Here is a 19,418-nt window from a genome sequence, read left to right on the forward strand (position 1 = left end):
CAGTGGGATACAATGGCAGGGAAAGGTGTGGATTTTCTGAGAGGCTGGTATAGGAACAGATGGGGCTGAGATCTTGCCAGTGTGACTTGCCAAGGCTTCACTCTTTATCACTGTTAAGAAGATCCAATCTCCCAGCTCACACCAGCTTCCCTTCTTTGCATTTTACCTGTCAGGGTGATGCACCAGCGAAATTCTTCCAGATGTGCTGAAAAACAGACAACACAGAGGAGCCAGCAGACTGGTGTTTCTCTCTTTTATTTAAAAACAGTGCTTCATTACCATTTGCAAAGGGTTAGGAAGGGTTTCCCCCCTTGCTTAGAGTTTATAAAAGCCAGCAACATGATCAATAATTTATACACATGGATAGTAATACAAAAAAAAGGAATAAAAGCTAAAGATCTAACTACTCCAACCTTCACAATTCCAGCTACTTGATAATAATAGGAATAACCCAATGAATACTGTATGGTCTGAAAGCTACTATACAATATGATACTTAACGAGGGAGGGCGGGAAGTTAAAGGCTGTCACAAAGCCCTGGGATGCAGATACTGCTTCTCCAGAGTCAGCAGGGAAATGGGACCCTGGGCAAGCGGCTCGGGCGTCCTAGGAAATGATCCAGGGGAAGGGAACGTGTCCCACTCGGACACGTCCTGCTCCCCGGCGGTACCTGGCAATGGGAGGTGCTGGGGAGACTGCGAGAAGGGGCAAGTCTGTCGCTGCCACTGGAGGTGCTGCGGCATCTCAGCCTCGCACTGAAAATCTCCAAGTCTCAAAGAGATCGGCCTGTGAGGTCAGTAAAATACTCCACCAGCTCCGTATTGATCTACAGCCCTGGTTCTCATTTGCTATCAGCCCCAGGTTTTAGCTCCAGCTATTTACAAGCAGGATTTACCATATTAAAAAAAAAAACCAAGCTAAAAAAAAAAAACAAAACCAAAAACCAAACAAAGCCTAACAAAAACCCCCAAACAAACAAAACAAAAAAAATCAAGGAAAGAAAACAAAACCAAATTGTATCCCCTGGGGTAAAAGAGGATGATTTTGTCACTTGATAATGCAGCCAAACTGTGCTGCCAAAACTACAACACTCGCACACACAAAATACTGTGAACAGAAAAAAATAGAAAAACATGACCAGAACTGAGACTATTAATGTGGGAGGCCTGATTTCTGTAAGAAATTTACTCCTCAGGGAAGCAACAAGCCCTTCCACCAGCAGAGAACTGGGAATCTGGCAAGAGATTTATTGACCCACTTCAGAACATCAAAAAAATTTTAAAAAGAATAAACATTCCTAAGATTAATGGGCATTTTGCTGACTCTGACTGCCAGCCAAATGAGTATCTTGGTGGACGGCTTTACACACCAGCAATCTCCTGGTGAAATCAGGCAAGGTTTTTGGCTGATGCATTCCTGCTCTACCACGAGTCGAGAGGCAGCATGGGAAGCCCGTCTCCTGCACAAGCCTGGGCCAGCTGCAGCCCATGGCCCCAAGAGGACAATCATGGGCAGCACTGGCAGCCCCAGCAAGAAGCTGTCTTCCAGGGTCAGCAGTGGCAACAGAGACGGGACTTGGCCATCCCGAGTCCCATTTAGGCTGCCATTGCTGCAGGCAATGCAGAGGGATGGGGGCTCTCCTGACAACTCCTGGCTGGAGCAAAGCATACCAGGCAGAAACCCCACAGCCTGCTTGCAAAGGGCCCCATTTCACGCTCTGGCTATCAGACTCCTGCTTGCCTTGTTGACTGGAGTTTTCATTGTAGAAGAGAAGTTTACTGGGGTTGGAGTGTGGAGAGGGCAATCAGTAAGGTGGGGATGGAGGGAATGGGCTTTTCAGACATTAACATCACCAAAAATAGTGTTTTATGCAACAAAGAATCAAGTCTCACTGGTGTATACTACAAAATGTTTGACATTATCCAAGAGCATGTCAAAAATAAAAACACAAAGAAGTTTACATTGGATGTTCATCTTGTTCACTAGGTTGGTTCCCCCCCCTCCTATTTTAAAACAGTGCAAACAGGTAAAACACTTTAAAAATCACCCCTCTACACCAAGGAGAGCATTCCCCCACCCTGCCAGGCTGGAGGGTCACAGGCAGCAGGCCCTCTGCCAGGCTGCCTGTGTGCTTTCCCTTTGGAGCTAGACTGAGCAAAAGCATTCCCCAGAGCTGTTTTTTGGGTTTCCCTTTATTAAATTCCTAAGTGCTCCCCAAACCTGTTTTCCACTTGCCTCCATCTTCGTGGCTAGGATGGGAAGATACAGATGGGGATGGGCTGGGGAAAAACATGGGTAGAACTGGGAGGCTCTGCTTTGTATTCCCCACTGATGGAGCTCTGGGTGCTGGAATTGAAAGCCCAGCAGCCAGTGTCTCTTTTCAGGCAGGGAAATGGCTTCATTAACCGTTCCACAACCAGCACTCGAGCTAGCTACTCAGAAAACCCTCCTTAGCTCTTGCTGTACACTTCACATCCATGGATCTCAAAACAGGTAAGAACAGGGGATAAACTTCAGCTTCACTTTAGGGACGGGGAAGCGAAGTCTAAAGTAGCAACATGACTGCCTCACAGGGACCCTTGAGAGGTCACTGGCAGAGCCCTGTCCAAAACACAGGTCTCAGACTCCAGAGCCAGTGCTCCTTGCTGGGCAAGTCTGCTCCCTCTCAGGCACTGGAACAGCCAAGCCACAGCTATCTTTAAACATGGCTTTGTCTATCCAAATTCATGACACAGGATCCACCTCACTGCTTAACCCGGGAAAAACTGACTATATTAGGCTCATACTGAGCTCCCATTGCCTCCAGGTCCTGTCATAGCTTTTCTTGGAAAAGCTAACCCACCTCCAGCAGTGCAGCCTCCCACACGTGGGGACCAGGACAAGTTTGCTAACTTGCTGGGCATCAATATAACTTATTCCCAGTAGAGAATATGCTATACCAGTAGAAGTTACTTTATACCAGCACAACCGTAACTGCAAGGAAATACAGACCAGCATGTTAAATAAACCAACTCTTCAAACCAAAATTTCATCATCATGTGCTGGCTGAACCTATTGCAAGACAGTACAAACAGCTACACTTAAAGATACATTTTTTTTTCTCTGCATCAAGAGGAGTCCCAGATGCCACCAGACTAGATGGCAACAAACAGCAAGCTATTTGCCAGGCTGCCTGGGCGGTTTCCCTCAGAAAGCCAAATCCTGCTTTGCAAGGGACCTGTGACTGCAGACCCATCACATGGACAAGCACTAGCTGCCATCATTCTAATAAGCCAGGGCCCAGTTCAATTTATTAAACGTAATTAATTTTGCATAGGGAGATATAGGCTTTGTCCTCACTTCTTCAGAGGATGGATATAGCCACACCTTGGCTACTCTGAAGTTTCTCTATTCAGCTCATAACACATCAGAGTGAAACTGGAGCTCCCTGTTTGCCAACAGGGAAGAAAGGCTGAAGAGCTCTCCTGTCACAGCACAACACTCACTCAGGAAACCTTGCCATGCAAGTTTTTGGGAAGTCTGGTGCTTTGGACACCTGGAACCAGTGAGCTACCTCTGGCCACCAGCCATGCAAGTGTCCTGGTGTCCCCTCTGCAGCTCAGTGCTGAGAGCAGGAAGCCAGGCTATCAGTAAGCTCCCTCAGGGGATCTTGCAGCATTAACTATGGAGCCACAGAGACACTGGCTGCTTAATGCACCAGAAGAGCCTGGCAGGGAGGGACTAGAGCAGGCCAGGCTCAGATACAGGAGGAATCAGGCTGGATGGTCTTAGAACAGGTATTACTCGGAGATTGGGGGACCACAGCCCCCCAAAGGTTGGGTGCTTCTGCACTAAACCCCTCACATTCCTAATATACTTGGGCGGGCTGAAGCTGCCATGCATAGACTCTGCCAGGTGGCAGAAATGGGGCTACCTCCCTACTCCCAGAGAGGCCACGTGGCAGGGGAGGATTGCAGGTGGCACTGCCAGGGCAGGGGAGGGCACTCAGGGAGGAAGAACCCGGCTTTTGAGGAGCTGCAGTCAGAACCAGCTGAACTGAATGTGGGAGAGGGGCAGTGGGGGAGCAGCTGCCCCAGCAGGGCTCTGCAGATGCTCCTGGGCTCACAGCCTGAGGAACTGCCTGTGGGAAGGGAAGGGATGGCCTCGCTCAGGCTCTCCATCCACAGCGGGGAGAACAAGCTGCATCCCAGCTCTGCAAGTCCCCTGGCTGCTTGGCAGTGGAAATAACTCCACCTGAATATGACTATCTCTACCACAAGTCCTCCCTCTTCTACCCCAACTCAGGCAGTAAAAACCCCCAAACATCCCGAGTCTCCCTCATTTCCTAGATTTTGTGAAAGCCCCAACACCCTGTTCTCCCCCCTCCTTATCTTCAAGCTAAAATATTTATATACAAACAACAAAAAAATTGTCATAACAGCAACAAACCAAACTTTGGCTTGGAAAAAAAAAAAAGTAAAAAAACAACAATAAAACCACAAAAAAAACAAAACCAAAACAAAAAAAAAGTGCCCAACAGGCTGGCAGTTTGGTGTCCCCTTTATCTAGCTATTCCTCCAGAAAAACAATAGCTTCAGGGTCTCTGGCTTAACTAATGGTGTCCCCATTCTTCCCATTTGAGGTACCTCCACTCTGCTGTGCACAGAGAGGCTCCATGTATCACTGGGGAAGAGCAAAAAATGTGTGGTTGTGTGTGGTTGGACCAGGACACCTCCCCAGGAGCAGGACCTCTGCTTGGTGACATTGCTTAGTGTTAAATGTAGGAATTTTCCTATTCTGAGTCAGTGGTGGATGGAAAAGCAGGTGTTCGACAGGAGCTGGAGAGGCTCCCCCAACAAATCCATACTCTAAGCTGCCCTTCTGAAGGCAGTGGCTCACCCCAGCACCAATCCATGGAGTCGAGGCAGCCTGGTACAATTACACTTCTGCAGCTCTCCAGCATGCGGTTAGAGCCTGCCTCTGAGCACTGGGATTACTGGGAGCACTCTGGGAGCCAGCAGCTGAACAGGGAGGTCTGGAAAGCAGCAACTCCGCATCAGGACAGAACACAGTCATCTAAGTGTCCTGTCTTTGAAACACAGCAAATTCTTTGTCTGTGAGAGCAGAAGGGAGATGGTCTTGGAGTCGTGGAGCCCTCGGGTAAGTAGTTTCTATTCTTCCAAGTCTTCTAATATGTAGTGTCTATATGGACTCAGCAGACCAGGTGCACAACTTTCTGTGAGAAGCTGGGCAAAACAAACCCAGGGGCTCCAATGCAGCTATGGAAGGGCCTGAAATAGCTTGTGGTAGGAAGTTCCTATGAATTCATTGCTTGCAAAAACTGCTTCTGCCAGATACAAAACTACTTCAGGATCACATTTAGATATAAAAGATCCTCTTCCTCCACACAAACCCACATGCTTGTCCCTCACCTCGAGCAGCTTGTGTGTGATTGGCTTTTCCTCACTCACATTATTCGAAACAGATTACTTGCAGAAGCACCTAAGCAGCCCAGGATGAACAGGAGCAGAGCCCTTGCACGCTGGGCCTCAGAGCGTGCACCATGCTCGACTCTTCTGCTCGCTTTCTTCCTCTGCAAGGCTGCAGGTGCTTCACCTCCCCAAGTTTAGTCACTTGCTGTCCGCAACAGAGGTACTCTGCATGATCCTGCACTGCATCTGCCACTCCTCGAGGAACGAAGGGGAGGAAAAGGACAACAAGAAAGATCTTCAAAAGGAGAAATGAAAACTATGACAGTTACAGCCACCTGCAGCGGACAAAAATCAGCGAATGAAAGTTCTGTGTGTGGGGAAAAGATCATCCTCATCAAAAACTCCTTTCCAAGTCTTGTCCCCTATAGAGCAGGTAACAGCTGAAGTCTTTGGGCAGGTTGAGGGACTCTCCTCTTGCGAAGACTAAAGTTCTGACACTGCTGAAACTGTCCCAAACCTGTGCGCGTCAGATGGTGATAGAAACAAGGAAAGTCTCTGCATTTCCCCCATTTCCAAACATAAATGACTTTTTCCCACCAGCATTCAGGTCCCAGCCACAGCCAAAGAGTGCTTCCTTCTGCAGACCAGAAACACAGCAGGTGGAGACTTCTCCCTCACGTCCTCCTGTCTCACAGGCACCAAGCACCAGACCCAGGGAAGTAACTCTGTCTGCGTGTTCCTGATTAATTGCATGATATCAGTTTCTAACAGCTTTCCTTATCGCTAATCGCCTTTTCCGTGATTGGTAGGATAAGCTATGCACCAACATACAGACACGGAAATGCATTATTTTTACCACAGTTAAAAAAACCCCAAAAAAGAAAACAAAAAACAAACAAACAAACAAAAAAAAAAAGCACAATCTTTGGAACAAAAGAATTAAAGGCAGAAATTTAAAGGAAAAAAAAAATACATATTCAAAGAACATAGTGAGGTATAAAAAAGTATTTTCTCTTTTGTTTTTTTTTTTTTTCCTCCTCGACTTGCTATAGAGTTCCTCTACTAGTAAATATTGCAATAGCCAGGCCTCATGAACTGGGGGGGCTCTCCCACTTGCAGGGGGCTCACGTCACTTCAGTAGGGGGCAAATCGGCTGTAGCCACCTCGGTATAAACTCGCCTGTGGAAATGAAATGGGAGAAGAAAAGGTTGTTAGGAGGAGAACTGTGAAGGGATACCCAGGACAGTACCCAAATGCTTCTGGAAGGACCTGTCCTGGCACTGACCCACCACCATCAGCACCTCTAAGAAGCAAGAGAGAACTCTGCCTGCAAAACCAAAGATGTGGCTCAGGAGGGCATGCTCATGGCCAGCCAGCTGGAGGTGAAGTTTGGCAAGTCTTGGTGGAAGGCAATTCAGTACCAGAGAGGGGACTCACCAGTCCTAATCTCAAGCCAGTTGTCCAGGCTGCCTTTATAGACTGCGGAGACCAGGACTTCTAGGATGCTCTTCACCTCACCTCAAGGTAAAGGTCTAAAATAGATATGATGACTGGGTATCCTAGAATTACCTGTTTTTCCCTCACTGACCCTAAAGAGAGTCCACATGATGGGCTGAGGCTGAAATGGAGGTGCTACACTGCAGATATCTATTTTTAGGCGTCTTTTTCTCTGAGCACATTTGTATTCCAGCCTTTGCAACAACACAGATACTGCGGTGGCTAGCAGATGGGCAAGCATGTGTTTTCAGCAAGCTGCTCCACTCCCCTCCGATGCCAGCATACCTCATCCTGCCCTTGCATAACTACTGCTGGCAGGCAGGACACCGCATCCTTCCACTAGTGCAAGAGGGAACCGAGTGAAGCAGCTTTGATGCAAGATGTCCCAAGAACAACTTATTCCCTTGCTTCCCAGAACTGAAAATGGCAAGAAAGGGTATCCTGAATCTCTATTGCTGATTTTTGCTCTATGTATCACCTCGATACAGTTCTACTGATTTGCCAACAGTGTTCTGGCTCCCGGCAGCTCTGTTTGCTTTTCATTTTCATTTTTCATTGTACTACATGATGTGCAAGACCAAGTAATAACTGGTCTCCTATAGCCTGGTTCCTTTCTTAGTGCACACACAGATATGAATGGGGAACAACTGGGAACCCAGCACTGCTGCTAAGGACCTCCTCCCTCAACAAAAGTTCTTCTGGGTGAGGTTTCATTGCATGATACCCAGTGGCTGTTCCCCATGCTGGAAATCAGAAACAGCACAAGAAAGAAAATCCCACTTACCACAGCGCCAACTCCGTAGCTAGCGGCAGGGGCAAGGGCATGGTAAGGATCTGCTGTGTACACCCTGCCATAACTGAAGAGAGGGAGAAAAGATATAAGAAGAAAAAAAAAAGTCACTTGGGAGGGGCAGAGAAATAGCTGCCTGACCACAGGTAATGGAAGCAGCAGCATGCCCTTGCACACGCATGTATGCATGCATGCACACACAGGCACGCAGGCAGCTCCTCTGCAGAGAAATCCTATGGGCATGCTGCCATGCATTGTATGAGATGGGCTGGAGAACGGCCTGCCAGGAGGAATGTGGCACAGGCCATGAGCCTGACCTGCAGGAAAGAGGTCAGCACCTTTGAAATGCCAGCTAGAGCATCCCTTATCTTTGGGTAACTGCGCGATGCAATGAGGGAGGAGAGTGACTGCTGGCACTGGTGCTACTGGCACAATAACAGCTGCTAAATGGAAAGCAGTGAGGGATTCTCCACTATGAGAGGAGTATAAACTTTAATGTGCTAGGATTAAAACATGGCCTCACTGCACAGGCAATGAAAAATCTTAAGGCAAGCACTCTGATGAAGACATTCCTTTGTATCTATTCAGAGCTTCATGTTAAAGCATCCTAGAGCACTGCATGAGCTGAGTTGTTTTTACTTTATGATGGGGAGAGAAACGCACCCAGTGATTAAGTAACCTGCCCAAAGCCAGATCTCCGACTCTGAGGCCGCAACCACACTGCCTGCTTTGTGCAGAGAAGAATCACAAGGACAGGGAAGAGGCCAGGATTTGTGCCAGCTCACATACACTGAGGGCAATACTGTCCAGGAGCAGAGACAAACCGTGCATTCAAGTCTTCCGTGTTGGGTGGTGCATGCATGTACGCGCATGCGAGTGCAGGTAAGACAAAGGAACGGGGGAAAGAAGCAGAAGTTCTGTGATGGATCAATGCTCCTTGAATCCCTGAGCACAGCAAGCTAGCCCCCATGGACACTTCCCCCTTACATACCCATCGCTGTAAGCTGCTGCAGCGGCTGCAGCGGCTGTGGCTGCTGTTGCAGTAGCAGGCTGTGCATATCTGTAGGCTGCGTATCCACCCTGCAGGAGAGAAGAGAACTGACTTTACAGATACCTGTCCACCCATGCAGAGCATAAAAAAAAACTAAAAAAAGAGTCACACACATCACAAGGAGAGGAAGTGTTTCAAACTGCATCAGCTCCCATGTCATGTCTCTTGCAAGCATCACCCATTAACTCGTGTATATTCCTTTTCTTAGAGGGACCAGGGAGGCCCTTCTATTATCCTCTTTAGCAAAGGGAATGCACTAAAGGAAGGCTGAGAATTGTTACAACCCTACAGAAAATGCAATTTGGCATGGAGAAAATGGAAAGACCCAGAATCTTGCATGCAAGTTAATTTTTACAGCTCCCTCCTCTTAAAGGAGGGGAAATCAGAGGTGGACACTTTCTGTGAAGTATATTAAATAGAAAGAGAAATTCCTACTTACTGTTTTTGTTTTTCTTACCCTCTCGTTTCTACAGCCAGGAAAACCCAAAGGGCTAGAATTTAATTGGGTCCACATGTGCAGAAGTATCAATAGCCAGAGAAGGTGAAAAGCAATCAGGAAAAGATGGTCAGAGAAGACAGTCCCTGGTGGATTAAGGGCTGTCAACAAGCAAACCAATATTGAGGCCAACCAGACTGTTCTCCCCTCCCTCTCCATATAAGAAGGAAACAGGTCAAGGGAAATTATGCCAGAACAGTCTGTTCTGCTGCTGTATTTCTGCCCATGCTACACACCTGTAGCAAAGGTGATCAGAGGTAGTTACTAAAAATGTACTTAACAGCTGTGTTGTCAAAATGTGAATTCTGACTCAGAGAAGACCTGTGAATCTCCTCTTGGAACTCCTACAAGGAGTTCTTGGGACAGAGCAAGACCTGAAGTACTGGAAGACCAAGGCCAGCCACCTTTCAGATGAGGGACAAAAGTGGCATAGCAGGCAGCAAAGGGGGCTCTGAAGCCCTGGTTATATCTTTATTGTATTTCTGAACACTTTTTTTTTTTAACTTGGGGGTGAAGGCTTGGTAAATGAACCATGGTTCTGACTTTCTAGAAACACAATGAGCCATAAAAAGACATCGGAAAATTCCAGATCGTTTCTGGCTTTTTTTTTTTTTTCCTTTTTTTCTTCCAACTGACATTTTAGGGATTGAAGGACTGGAAGGCAGAGTTATGCTCTTCACCTCCAGAATCAGCTCAATATACCTCTACTACTTCTTCGCTATATATCTTTTACATACATGTAACTAAGAGTACAAGATCAGCTCCACTACAGAACTGTGTCTTTGCTAAATAGTGCTCAATCTGGACCTGGGTAGCTTTTAAATTAGAAATAATGATTTTAAATTAATATTGGCTTCTTTGGTATGGCTGCATTAGCCCTGAAGGCTAACGTGCTATCCAAAACACGTTTGCAGACCCTTTTCTACTCCAGAGAAAAGGGATTTGTGGATTTGCAGCCTCTTCAATCTTCTACTTAACAGGAGAAAAAGCAACACAGATCTACACCTGTGAAACATCACTGCATGGCTTGGAAAAATGTCATGTTACAGTTTAGGTCTTTTAATCTCACCTAGGTGTTTCAAATCCTGCATTTTGGATTGATGCTTTGGGGATGTTAGCTTGGTTTTGCCATGCTATCATTGCACCACCCTGTAAAACATGACAGAGGCAAGAGGAACGAGGTGCAGCCTTAATCCAAATCCAACCTTAATTAACCTCACCAAATTAAGACAAAGCTTTGTATGAATGCCACTGTAGTATTCCCCTCAGGCTATGAGCTTCCTGAACCCTTGGTCTGTCACTTGGGCACAGTGTAGGAGGCATTTTCTCCAGGCACCACCCTCTGCAGGGGCAGCTGGCCTCAGCATGCACCCTTGATGCCCACTCTGCCCCACACTTCCACACTTGCCAGTCACATTTCAGACCAGAAGCCGCTTCAAACGTGCCTGGCACATACTCTGAACATGACAGCAAGATGCAGTTTGAAACCAAAAAGGCTTATCATAGAATTATCTTTTAACTCATGTGTCTCATAAAGGAAAATGAAACAGAACCGAACCAAACCAAACCAAAAAAACAAAAATAAAAAAGAAGAAAAGAAGGGTTGGAATCAGGTGTGGGAGGGGGAATGGAGTAACATTTATTAATTAAAATTAAAAACTAAGCATGCTGACATCTGGAGCTAGAACAACCAGCAAAGTCACCACGTTCAGACTCATATTGGCTAGTTCTATCCATCCCAGCATTCTCTTGGGACAGCAGTTCGCCCTAGGCTCTACCACAAGCTCAGTGAAGTACACAGCCTCAAGTACTAGAGCGTGCAGCCACAACAACCTGCTATTACGGAAACAGTCAGTCACCACTGGAGTTAACATTCCAACCTTAACGACTCCCGCAGCACCCCGCCCTCGCCCCCCAGAATGGCTCCCACCCTAGCCCTGTCCCACACCACAATGTTAATAATTATAACAAGCAATAACCCATCTGTTATATCAGAGAAGGGAACAGAGACTCCACTGAGAGATTTAGAGCGGGATGTTAACATTTCTTCAGTCAACTGCACAACAAACAAACAAAAAAAAAAAAAAGAAAACAAAAAACAAAACAAAACAGGAGAAATAATTCATTGGAGAAATGAAGTTAAGAAATAGCTGACGTGTATTGCTTTTTAACCATGCACTGATGCAAAATTGAAGCTACTGGTATTTTAAAAAGGAAAAAAAAATAAATCTCAGGATAGAGGTACACACGTACAGGCAGAGCTGCTCATTTCAAAGCAATCTGCAAAGTCTACTTATGTGTACTTCAAATAAAACCAAAAATGGGGATCATAATGGCCATGGTGCATTCTTGTCATAGGAGCAATGAGTGTGGACAGCTGGGAGATTTCTGAGACGGGGATGTATTTAGCATGATCAGCAGGTCCAAACACACCAAAATAGAGTGAAGGAAAGAGGAAGAACTGTTGCAACTACACTTTGTTTTCTCATAAATCCTTTCATCAAGCTCTGGGACAATACAGAGCAGACACAGTACAGGTTGCCTTACCCAGCTGATGTTCCTGTTCTCCATAAACCAGGATCCACTTATATAATTCAATAAATGCATCTAAAGCCTGTTCAGCTCGTCCAATGCACCAGATATTTTCTCCTACTGTTCCTGTTTACACAAAACTTGTAACTGATATGCAGAGCTCATCTGCAAGGTCAGCTGCAGGGTCCTACGACCCTTAGTGATTTCTGGTGCCACCCACTTCAGGTACTCCAGTAAATATAAATTATAACAGCATAGAGCATCTGCAACCACAGCAACAAAGAGGAAAAAATGTGTTCCCAAATGAAAGAAATAATTATTTAAAAAAAAAAAAGAAAAAAGTAAAAAGAAAAAAAAAGGGAAAAAGAAAAAAGAAAAAAAAAGAAAAACAGCCCTTGCCAGCTTCAACACATTCCTTCAGTGCCACAGCCAAACTGCAACAGAAAAAAACACTGAGTGGCATAGTGCCTGAAACTCAGGACAGCCATGCAAACTCCCACTCCATCTATTTGATTCCACAGGGACAGGTTACCCATACAGGTTCAGTTTTTTAAAATCTCTAGTCTCATCTCAAAAGTAGTAAGTGTGGCTGAGCTTCTTGCGAAGATGTTATGTCAGAGACGTTTCTATCAATTGGACAGTTTAATTACTGCCTCCATAAGGAAATGGGAACTACTGAGAATGCTTATGCATTTTTAATGGGCATTAAAAACAACCAAAAGGACTGTGTAAATCAAGATTAGCCCTTTTTGGTACAGGCTTTTGGATTGTCTTGGGAGCATGTGAGAGAAATGAACACCAGGCTAAATGCTGCTTATCTTGATTCAAGTTCTTTTTCTCTATCTGGCCTTCCAGTCTTGCTGGGGCTATGCTGGATCCCTTCCCCCCATGTAGTGCTTGAGCCTACAGACCTGAGCTGTCAAATAGCTGTATTGCTTGGGTATGAACAAATGCCCAAATTTAAAATGACTCTTCTGTGATGTTATTGTCCTTGGCTCATCAACAAAGCAATATTTTCTTTTAAATTCCTTCTTTAACATTAGATGGCAGCTTTTTCAGTATTATGTTTTCTCAAATAAGACAAACATGGAAAAACAACATATATACAGGAAGCTGCAATCCCAACTAAAGCAGCATTCCAATTACTGAGTGTATTGATGAAAATAAATTAACATTTTATGCAGTTCACAGCTCAAGTACATCTTCTCCTCCACTCTTCAAGTCCGTATCAGGTGATCAATCCAACAAGAGCAAGAGGAAATCCAAAACTACAGCTTACTTTGCCAGCGTGGTATAAACCTCCCTTTTCTTTTTCCCTTCCTGCCTTAGAAGGGCACACAAAGTATGTCACTGCCCTCTTTACTCCAAAGAGCCTTTCTGCCGCTAGGACACAAGTGCGTCCATAACCACCGAGAAATGTGTAACTCATGGTACCAGTTAGGTACATTTTACTGCTTGCCAGGTTTAGGCAGTGAGGCCAATTCTAGGATCTTTCATTTGTTATCTCTCAGATGTATCTTCTCCACCCCCATACTTCCATATAACAGAAGCTAAGAAGCAGAAAGGGCTAGAAACGCTTCTGGTATTTCTGTATTAGAAGGGTGGCATACGTGCACCAGGAATGAGCATGAATGAATTAGAAGAGGTGACAGGACAACAGTGTCCATTGCAGCAGGTGCTTCTACATGGTAATGGGACAAGCATGACCTTGTTAACCCTTCCACTGAATTAAAGTTTTGTTGGTTTTCATTTTTTTGTTGGTTTTTGTTTGGTTTTTTTATTTTGAGTGAAATGCCACTTGGTATGAAATCTGGACACACGCCACCCTGCTACAGCGGGGGCTTGGCTCACACGTGAGTCTGCGCTGCTCTAAAAAAGCCTCTGTTCCCATCTCTAATGTGGTGCTGGAATGGTTAGTATAATTCAGTTTTTTCCACTGCAATCCACAATCTGATTGGTTGGCAGGTCACACTGGCACTCCTACCTGAGGTATTTTAGCGCTAATGATTGGTTCCTGTAAGACTATTCTATAACAGAACACAGGAAGAGCAGTTCAAAAAAACACAGCTGTGGAAAGAAACAATCATACAAACAGCCCACAGCGGGGCTCACCAGCCTTTTCTTTCCAGTGGATGCAAGCACGCTTTTCACAGGCAGGAGCAGTCTTCGCACCAGTGGGTTTGTTTGGGTTTCCCCCCCACCACCCAGATTGACCCCATTGTAGAAGAAAGATAACCTTTCTTATGATCCGAAATGAAGCCCTCTGCATCCTGGGGCAGGTTGTTTTATCAATTCAGGTGTCTTGCCAGAGTGGGACGCATCCAACAACAGATGGAATGCCTTCTTCACAGAAGAAATGGCTAGCAGGATGGTTGCCCCAGGAAAGAAAAAAGGAGTGAGGAAAAGGAGGAGGAGGAAAATGAGAAATCGGTGCATAGCATATATGCAGAAAAAGCAGCCCAAACTTGGGACACTTCCCTTTCACCTTGCCTATCATTAACCACACCCTGCCAGCTCAGCTTCTTTCCACAACCCTATGGACTCAGAAATCTTAAGAGAACCTCAATTTAACTTCCCCCCAGTCCTAAATGAAGTATCCTCTGCCATACCTTCCAGAACCTGGATAAACCTATCACAGCAACCAGAGGGATGGAAGCACTTCGGTGAAAAGCACAACAAATCAGCGAGACACAGAGACACTGAAGTCACTCCACCTGTGCCAAGCAAATTATTTGGAAGGGCAATTTCAAGTTTGGATAACAACTTTTTCCTGAGCTCCATTGGAGGGCTCTGGCCAGCAATAACATAGGAAAAAGCACCACCATCTACTTAGATGCAGTCCTCTCTTCTATCATCCTGCTTTCTGACAGTGACAACACTGCAACCAACAGCAAAGTCACCAGAAATCCACCTAGTGGTTCTATAACCTGACCTGGGAGCTTGGCTTTGTGTTACATGGTGGTACTGCTCTGCAGCACCAAGTGGTTATGGGTGTTCATCACTGCTAAAGCTTCTGTCCTTACATGTTAAATAAGCCTCTCCTCTCCAACAAGAGCTCTGAAGGAGCTTTCTCAAAAGAAATAAGGAGTAACCCTGGTCTTCCCTTTCAACATGGCAGCCTTTTATATGCCACACTCTGTGGGAAGAGGCACTAAGCACCACTCATTTTCTTGGTTACTTGCCATAGCAAAGTCAGTGTATGTAAAGGTAGTGTTTTAGGAGGGAGGCAGGAAAATGCAGAACCTTCTGTAGTCCTTGACACAGCTTTATAAAGAAACACTTGACTAGGCAGATCAATCTTTAAAGGACTGCACACACGATAGTATATGGAAGAGTGAAGAAATGCACACAGTTCTCTCTATCTCAGACAGCACATCTTCCAACTGCTGTACCTAGGCTGGAAAAAGCACCTGTCCAGAACTTGATCCTCCATATAAGCCAACACAATCCAAAAGCTAGTTCCATCCATTATCCTGAGTCTAACCCCAGGGTCCTCTTTATAAATGTCAGGAATAGCACCTTCAAAGGAACGGGAATGTGAAATTCGTGCTGACAATTGTGCCACTACCCAAACTATACAAAACTTCCCAGCTCCAGAGAGCTATGACCTACAATGCCACACAACTGGGAACTCTTGATAAAGCCAGGCAGGCCACGAGTTGCAGTGGCAGTTGTGGCCCTGAACATTTTTATTTTGATAGGCAATTTTCCTGCTCTGCAACAGCTCTCCCCTTGGAGAGGAAAGCACTTTTCTCACTGGCCAGTTCAAACACCTCCATCCACAACCCACCTATGTACACACAGAGACCCTGGAGATTTGCAATACAGACTGACTGGGTAGGACAAAGACAATGACAGGACAAAGTCTCCAGTAGGATCACAGCTAATTCCCAAACAGGAGGAGGCTGCTGACTCTCGTAACCGAACATCTCCACATATTTGTACTTTACAATTCCCTGAAGAGGCGAGAGAATCTAGCCTATTTAGGTGCCATTCCTACCAGCAAAATGAGATGTCAGTTTTCAGTCTAGCATTTCAGCCTCCATTTTTAATTAGCCCAAGTGTCTTCCCCAAAGGGATAATCTCCACATCCCAGTGGCACATGAACATTTTAAAACATACAACTTGTTCAGTGTAGTGTGGGCTGCACAAATCAAACCTGAAAGGGCCCCAAGAGGAAAGAGAAAGGGGAGGGAAGATGGGGAGAAGGAAAGGGAAGGTCTGAGGCTAAACCAGTCCTGTTATTTTTATATCCAAATTATGTAAATGAGAGAAGTGTTGAGAGAAATTTTAATTTGCTAATCATCTCTCAGGTTGATTAGTACCAGTGTGCATGTGGGGGACAGGACACCCAATAAACTGACCCTGGCAATGATCAGGAAACCCAAAGGCTTAGGTTTTGCACCCAGGGGCAAGCGCAGTGACAGAGAAGCATGCTTGCATTCCTAAATATATAAATATATATATCCACAAGGAAGAAGAAAATTAAAGTAAATGATATTTAAAAAACCAAACCAAACCAAACGAACAAACCAAAAGAAAAAGAAAAGAAAACAAAAAAAAAGGCTGGCTTGTCAGGGGTTGGGGACAAGAAGGCTCCGGTGTGTGTACTTACATAGAGGTCAGCACCGTAAAATCCGTCCTGGTAAACCACACTGCAGAAAATCCACACAAAAACAAAAAAACAAAACAAAAAAAAACAAACAAACAAAAAACAAAAGAACAGAAAACACATTCCGGTTATTGAGGACGGCAGCATGCACATGCGTTATACACAGGCAGGTGATGTATGAATCCACAACCTGGGCTTTTGGCAGGAGCAAATCAGCGAGAGAACGTGTGTGCGCACGCACGGCTCCAAGTCATCTTCCATGGCATGCAAAGGGGGAAGGGGTGGGCAGAGGGGGAGACAGTATGCGAAGGAGAGAGGGAGGGGAACCACCATCTTGTAGAGTAAATATTGACTCAAAAAGATCTGACGTCCTGAAGAGAGACACAAGGGTTTAGAAACCTCCACTGTGATTATTCTCCTGGAATGATTTTAGTTACCCCCTAAAACACATGGAAACGTTGGCTTCGTGAAGTGGGCTTGTGGAATTGAGGAGCCCCTCACAGAAGGCATCCCACAGGGGCTGGAGTCACCTACGTCAGGAAGTGTGGTTCAGAGACTTGTGCCTGATTACATTTCTCAGGCTTCACAGGGCTGCATGAATTTTGTTTCTGACATCCATACATCACCTGCTTTTACCCTGCACATTAGACATGCGATAAGATTTGGCTGATCACACAAGCATGCAAAGTATTATTATTCAGCATCTTAAAGAACCGATGCAACACCTCAGGAAAACAAGTCAATCAATTCTGATCAAAGTAAACACAGAGAAATGTAATTGAAAAGAAAAAACCAAAAATACCCACAATGCATTGCTTTCACAAGCAGAGATAATGAGCTAAAAAGGTTAGGTGACTGGTCCAAGATCCGAAAATTGAAAGGTGCAGTGGGAGTCCCTGGTAGTAATGACTTATTCCATAGCAGAGAGGAGCAACTGGAAGGGTTTCCATGGGATGGTGCTTTTTCTGCTTTAAGCCATAGTTTTGTTTCTCTCAGAACTTCAAGCACAAGAACTGTTAAACAGAGCCTGGGGTTCCCAAATAGCTGCTCTTACCAGAGCATTCACTAGCTTAAGACTACACAGCTCACTCTGGGGACAGGGGTTGGGGAAGGATGAGGAAGGAAGAGAGGGGATGCCCCCCACCCATTTGAGTTCAGCATGTGCTTCACATACTGAGGAATTTCCTCCAGCTTTGTCCTCTGAAGAGCTCCACACAAACTTGCTCAAGGCTTTAAAAAGCATTAACCCCACCATCTGTGATGCTCATGGATCTGATGTGCATGACTTACCCATAGCATAAAGGAAAAAGAAGGTATGGAACACTAGCTATTCTTTTGACTATCATTTTTTACTCATCAGATGGAATGTGAAATGCTGCCAAGAGCCTGCCACCCTCAGACACCCACCTATTGTAAGGCACACACACACAAAAAAAGCCCAGCAGATCTTGCCAAAATTCTGCATGCTATTACTAAAAAAGTAAAACAAAACAAAAAAAAAATAAAAAAAAAAATCTTGCAGTGTTAGCTACTGCTTGAATAATTTAGTCTTGCTGCCTTCCCCAGGAGAAGTACACTCCATTCCCAATGGACAAAGTTACTGTAGTCTCCAAGAGCGCTGGGAGCAGGTATGAAGATAGAGACCCTTGTTAGAGGAAGAGGGGAGCCACTTCAGCAGGGAGAAGCAGGCCATAAGATCATGTTTGTTGAAGCTAATTTTTTACAACCACATAACAAAGAGTTTGGCTCCTGGGGCAGTGACTTACATTGCTGGGTTCTCTATCTAGGACCAGGAGTGTTTTAGCAGTGATACTCCACCTGCTCCTGCAGGAAAGGCAAACGCACGACAGAGGAAGTGACTTGGTTTATGAACAGGTTAGCAGTTTTAACAGTTATTCCAAACACAATCAGTTGGATGAACATAAGCATTACCACATTGGATCAGGCCACTATTTCTGTCAGCAAGAGATGCTAGCATCAGCTCTCCAGAGAAAACTGCAAGGAACACTAATAACAGGTAAGAGTAAGGCTTCCTGGATCCAAACACCCGAACACATGTGAATCCTCCATCTCTCTTTTAGTTTGGATTTGACTGATATCAACTTCCAGGGCTGAAATTTAGCAAGGTTTATTTATATGGTAAAATATCCGTATCTGTGATTCTTAATGCTAGAAAAAACTGAGAGAATTCCTTCATCTGAGGGCCACATTCTGGTTATGCAGCTTGACCAGAAGTAAAAAACAGTCTGGCAGCCAGTCAAATCTTGGTGCAATCTGTAAAAAGCCTACTAGCTGAGCTAATACATATCCAAGGGACAAAGAAATAGGCTGTTTTTCTAAAGAAGCCAGCATATCATTTAGGTGTACCAACAGCTGACTGCTGTAAAAGGAACAAAAAACCACTTCAAACCCTCAAAGCTATTTGTTGCCCTGTATCTAGTCTTCTATCTTCTTTGGCTTCAATCAGTGAATCTCGTATATATTTAAACTCCTAGACTGAATTATTCTTTACTATGGCAAGTCTATTCCTCACACAGGTACCTAACGACCATGCACATGTCAATGACTAACCTATAGTTTGAGAAATAATATTTATCAAGCTTATTTAGCTTTGAGAGTTTTACAGCAGGTTTTTTTCAGACTGTCTAGATTCTTACAGCTTTTGGTCTGAAGTGTTATTTGTTAGCATTCTCATTTAAAAAGCGTGGCTGCTATAAATCAGGGCAATATTCTAGTACAGTTTTTACTCATGTTATATATCAGAATTTATAATGTCTCCTTATTTCTACCAAGTGGCACCTCAGATAAAACTGAAGGTTGCATTAGTATTCAAAGTCAGGTATAGGTGACTATCTAACATCACCTCCAACAGTCTAAAAAATTGCTTTCTGAAGTATCAAAAACATTCTCTGGATAAACAACCATGGCCATACATAAGTATGGGCATTCCACATAAGCATTAGCAAATCCTGAGTTGTCAAAATAAATATTAAAACTATTGGGAATTATGATTTCTTGCACCTTCCTCT

The 19,418-nt window shown here is 44.9% G+C and overlaps 1 protein-coding gene across 8 annotated transcripts in view; it reads right to left on the reverse strand.

Annotated features, from left to right (window-relative positions):
* Positions 1–239: 239 nt before the first annotated feature.
* RBFOX2 (RNA binding fox-1 homolog 2) overlaps positions 240–19,418 on the reverse strand; it is a 171,731-nt gene continuing 152,552 nt past the window's right edge. For 4 of the 8 annotated variants that reach the window (XM_014256621.2, XM_014256625.2, XM_014256623.2 and 1 more), the window contains 4 exons: positions 13,762–13,804; positions 8,690–8,778; positions 7,693–7,765; positions 240–6,590 (listed from right to left, as the gene is read on the reverse strand). In XM_014256621.2, the coding sequence (XP_014112096.2) occupies positions 6,546–6,590; positions 7,693–7,765; positions 8,690–8,778; positions 13,762–13,804 (250 nt within the window). In that variant the 3' untranslated portion in view covers positions 240–6,545. Of the gene's footprint in view, positions 6,591–7,692; positions 7,766–8,689; positions 8,779–11,224; positions 11,302–13,761; positions 13,805–14,013; positions 14,138–16,392; positions 16,433–19,418 lie in introns of those variants that run through there. The other 4 variants (XM_088055336.1, XM_005527554.3, XR_015772505.1 and 1 more) reach the window with 4 other exon arrangements.

This window comes from Pseudopodoces humilis, chromosome 5 (assembly GCF_049639895.1).
Source record: "Pseudopodoces humilis isolate 2021_Gansu_Grassland_sample_001 chromosome 5, ASM4963989v1, whole genome shotgun sequence".
NCBI lineage: Eukaryota > Metazoa > Chordata > Aves > Passeriformes > Paridae > Pseudopodoces > Pseudopodoces humilis.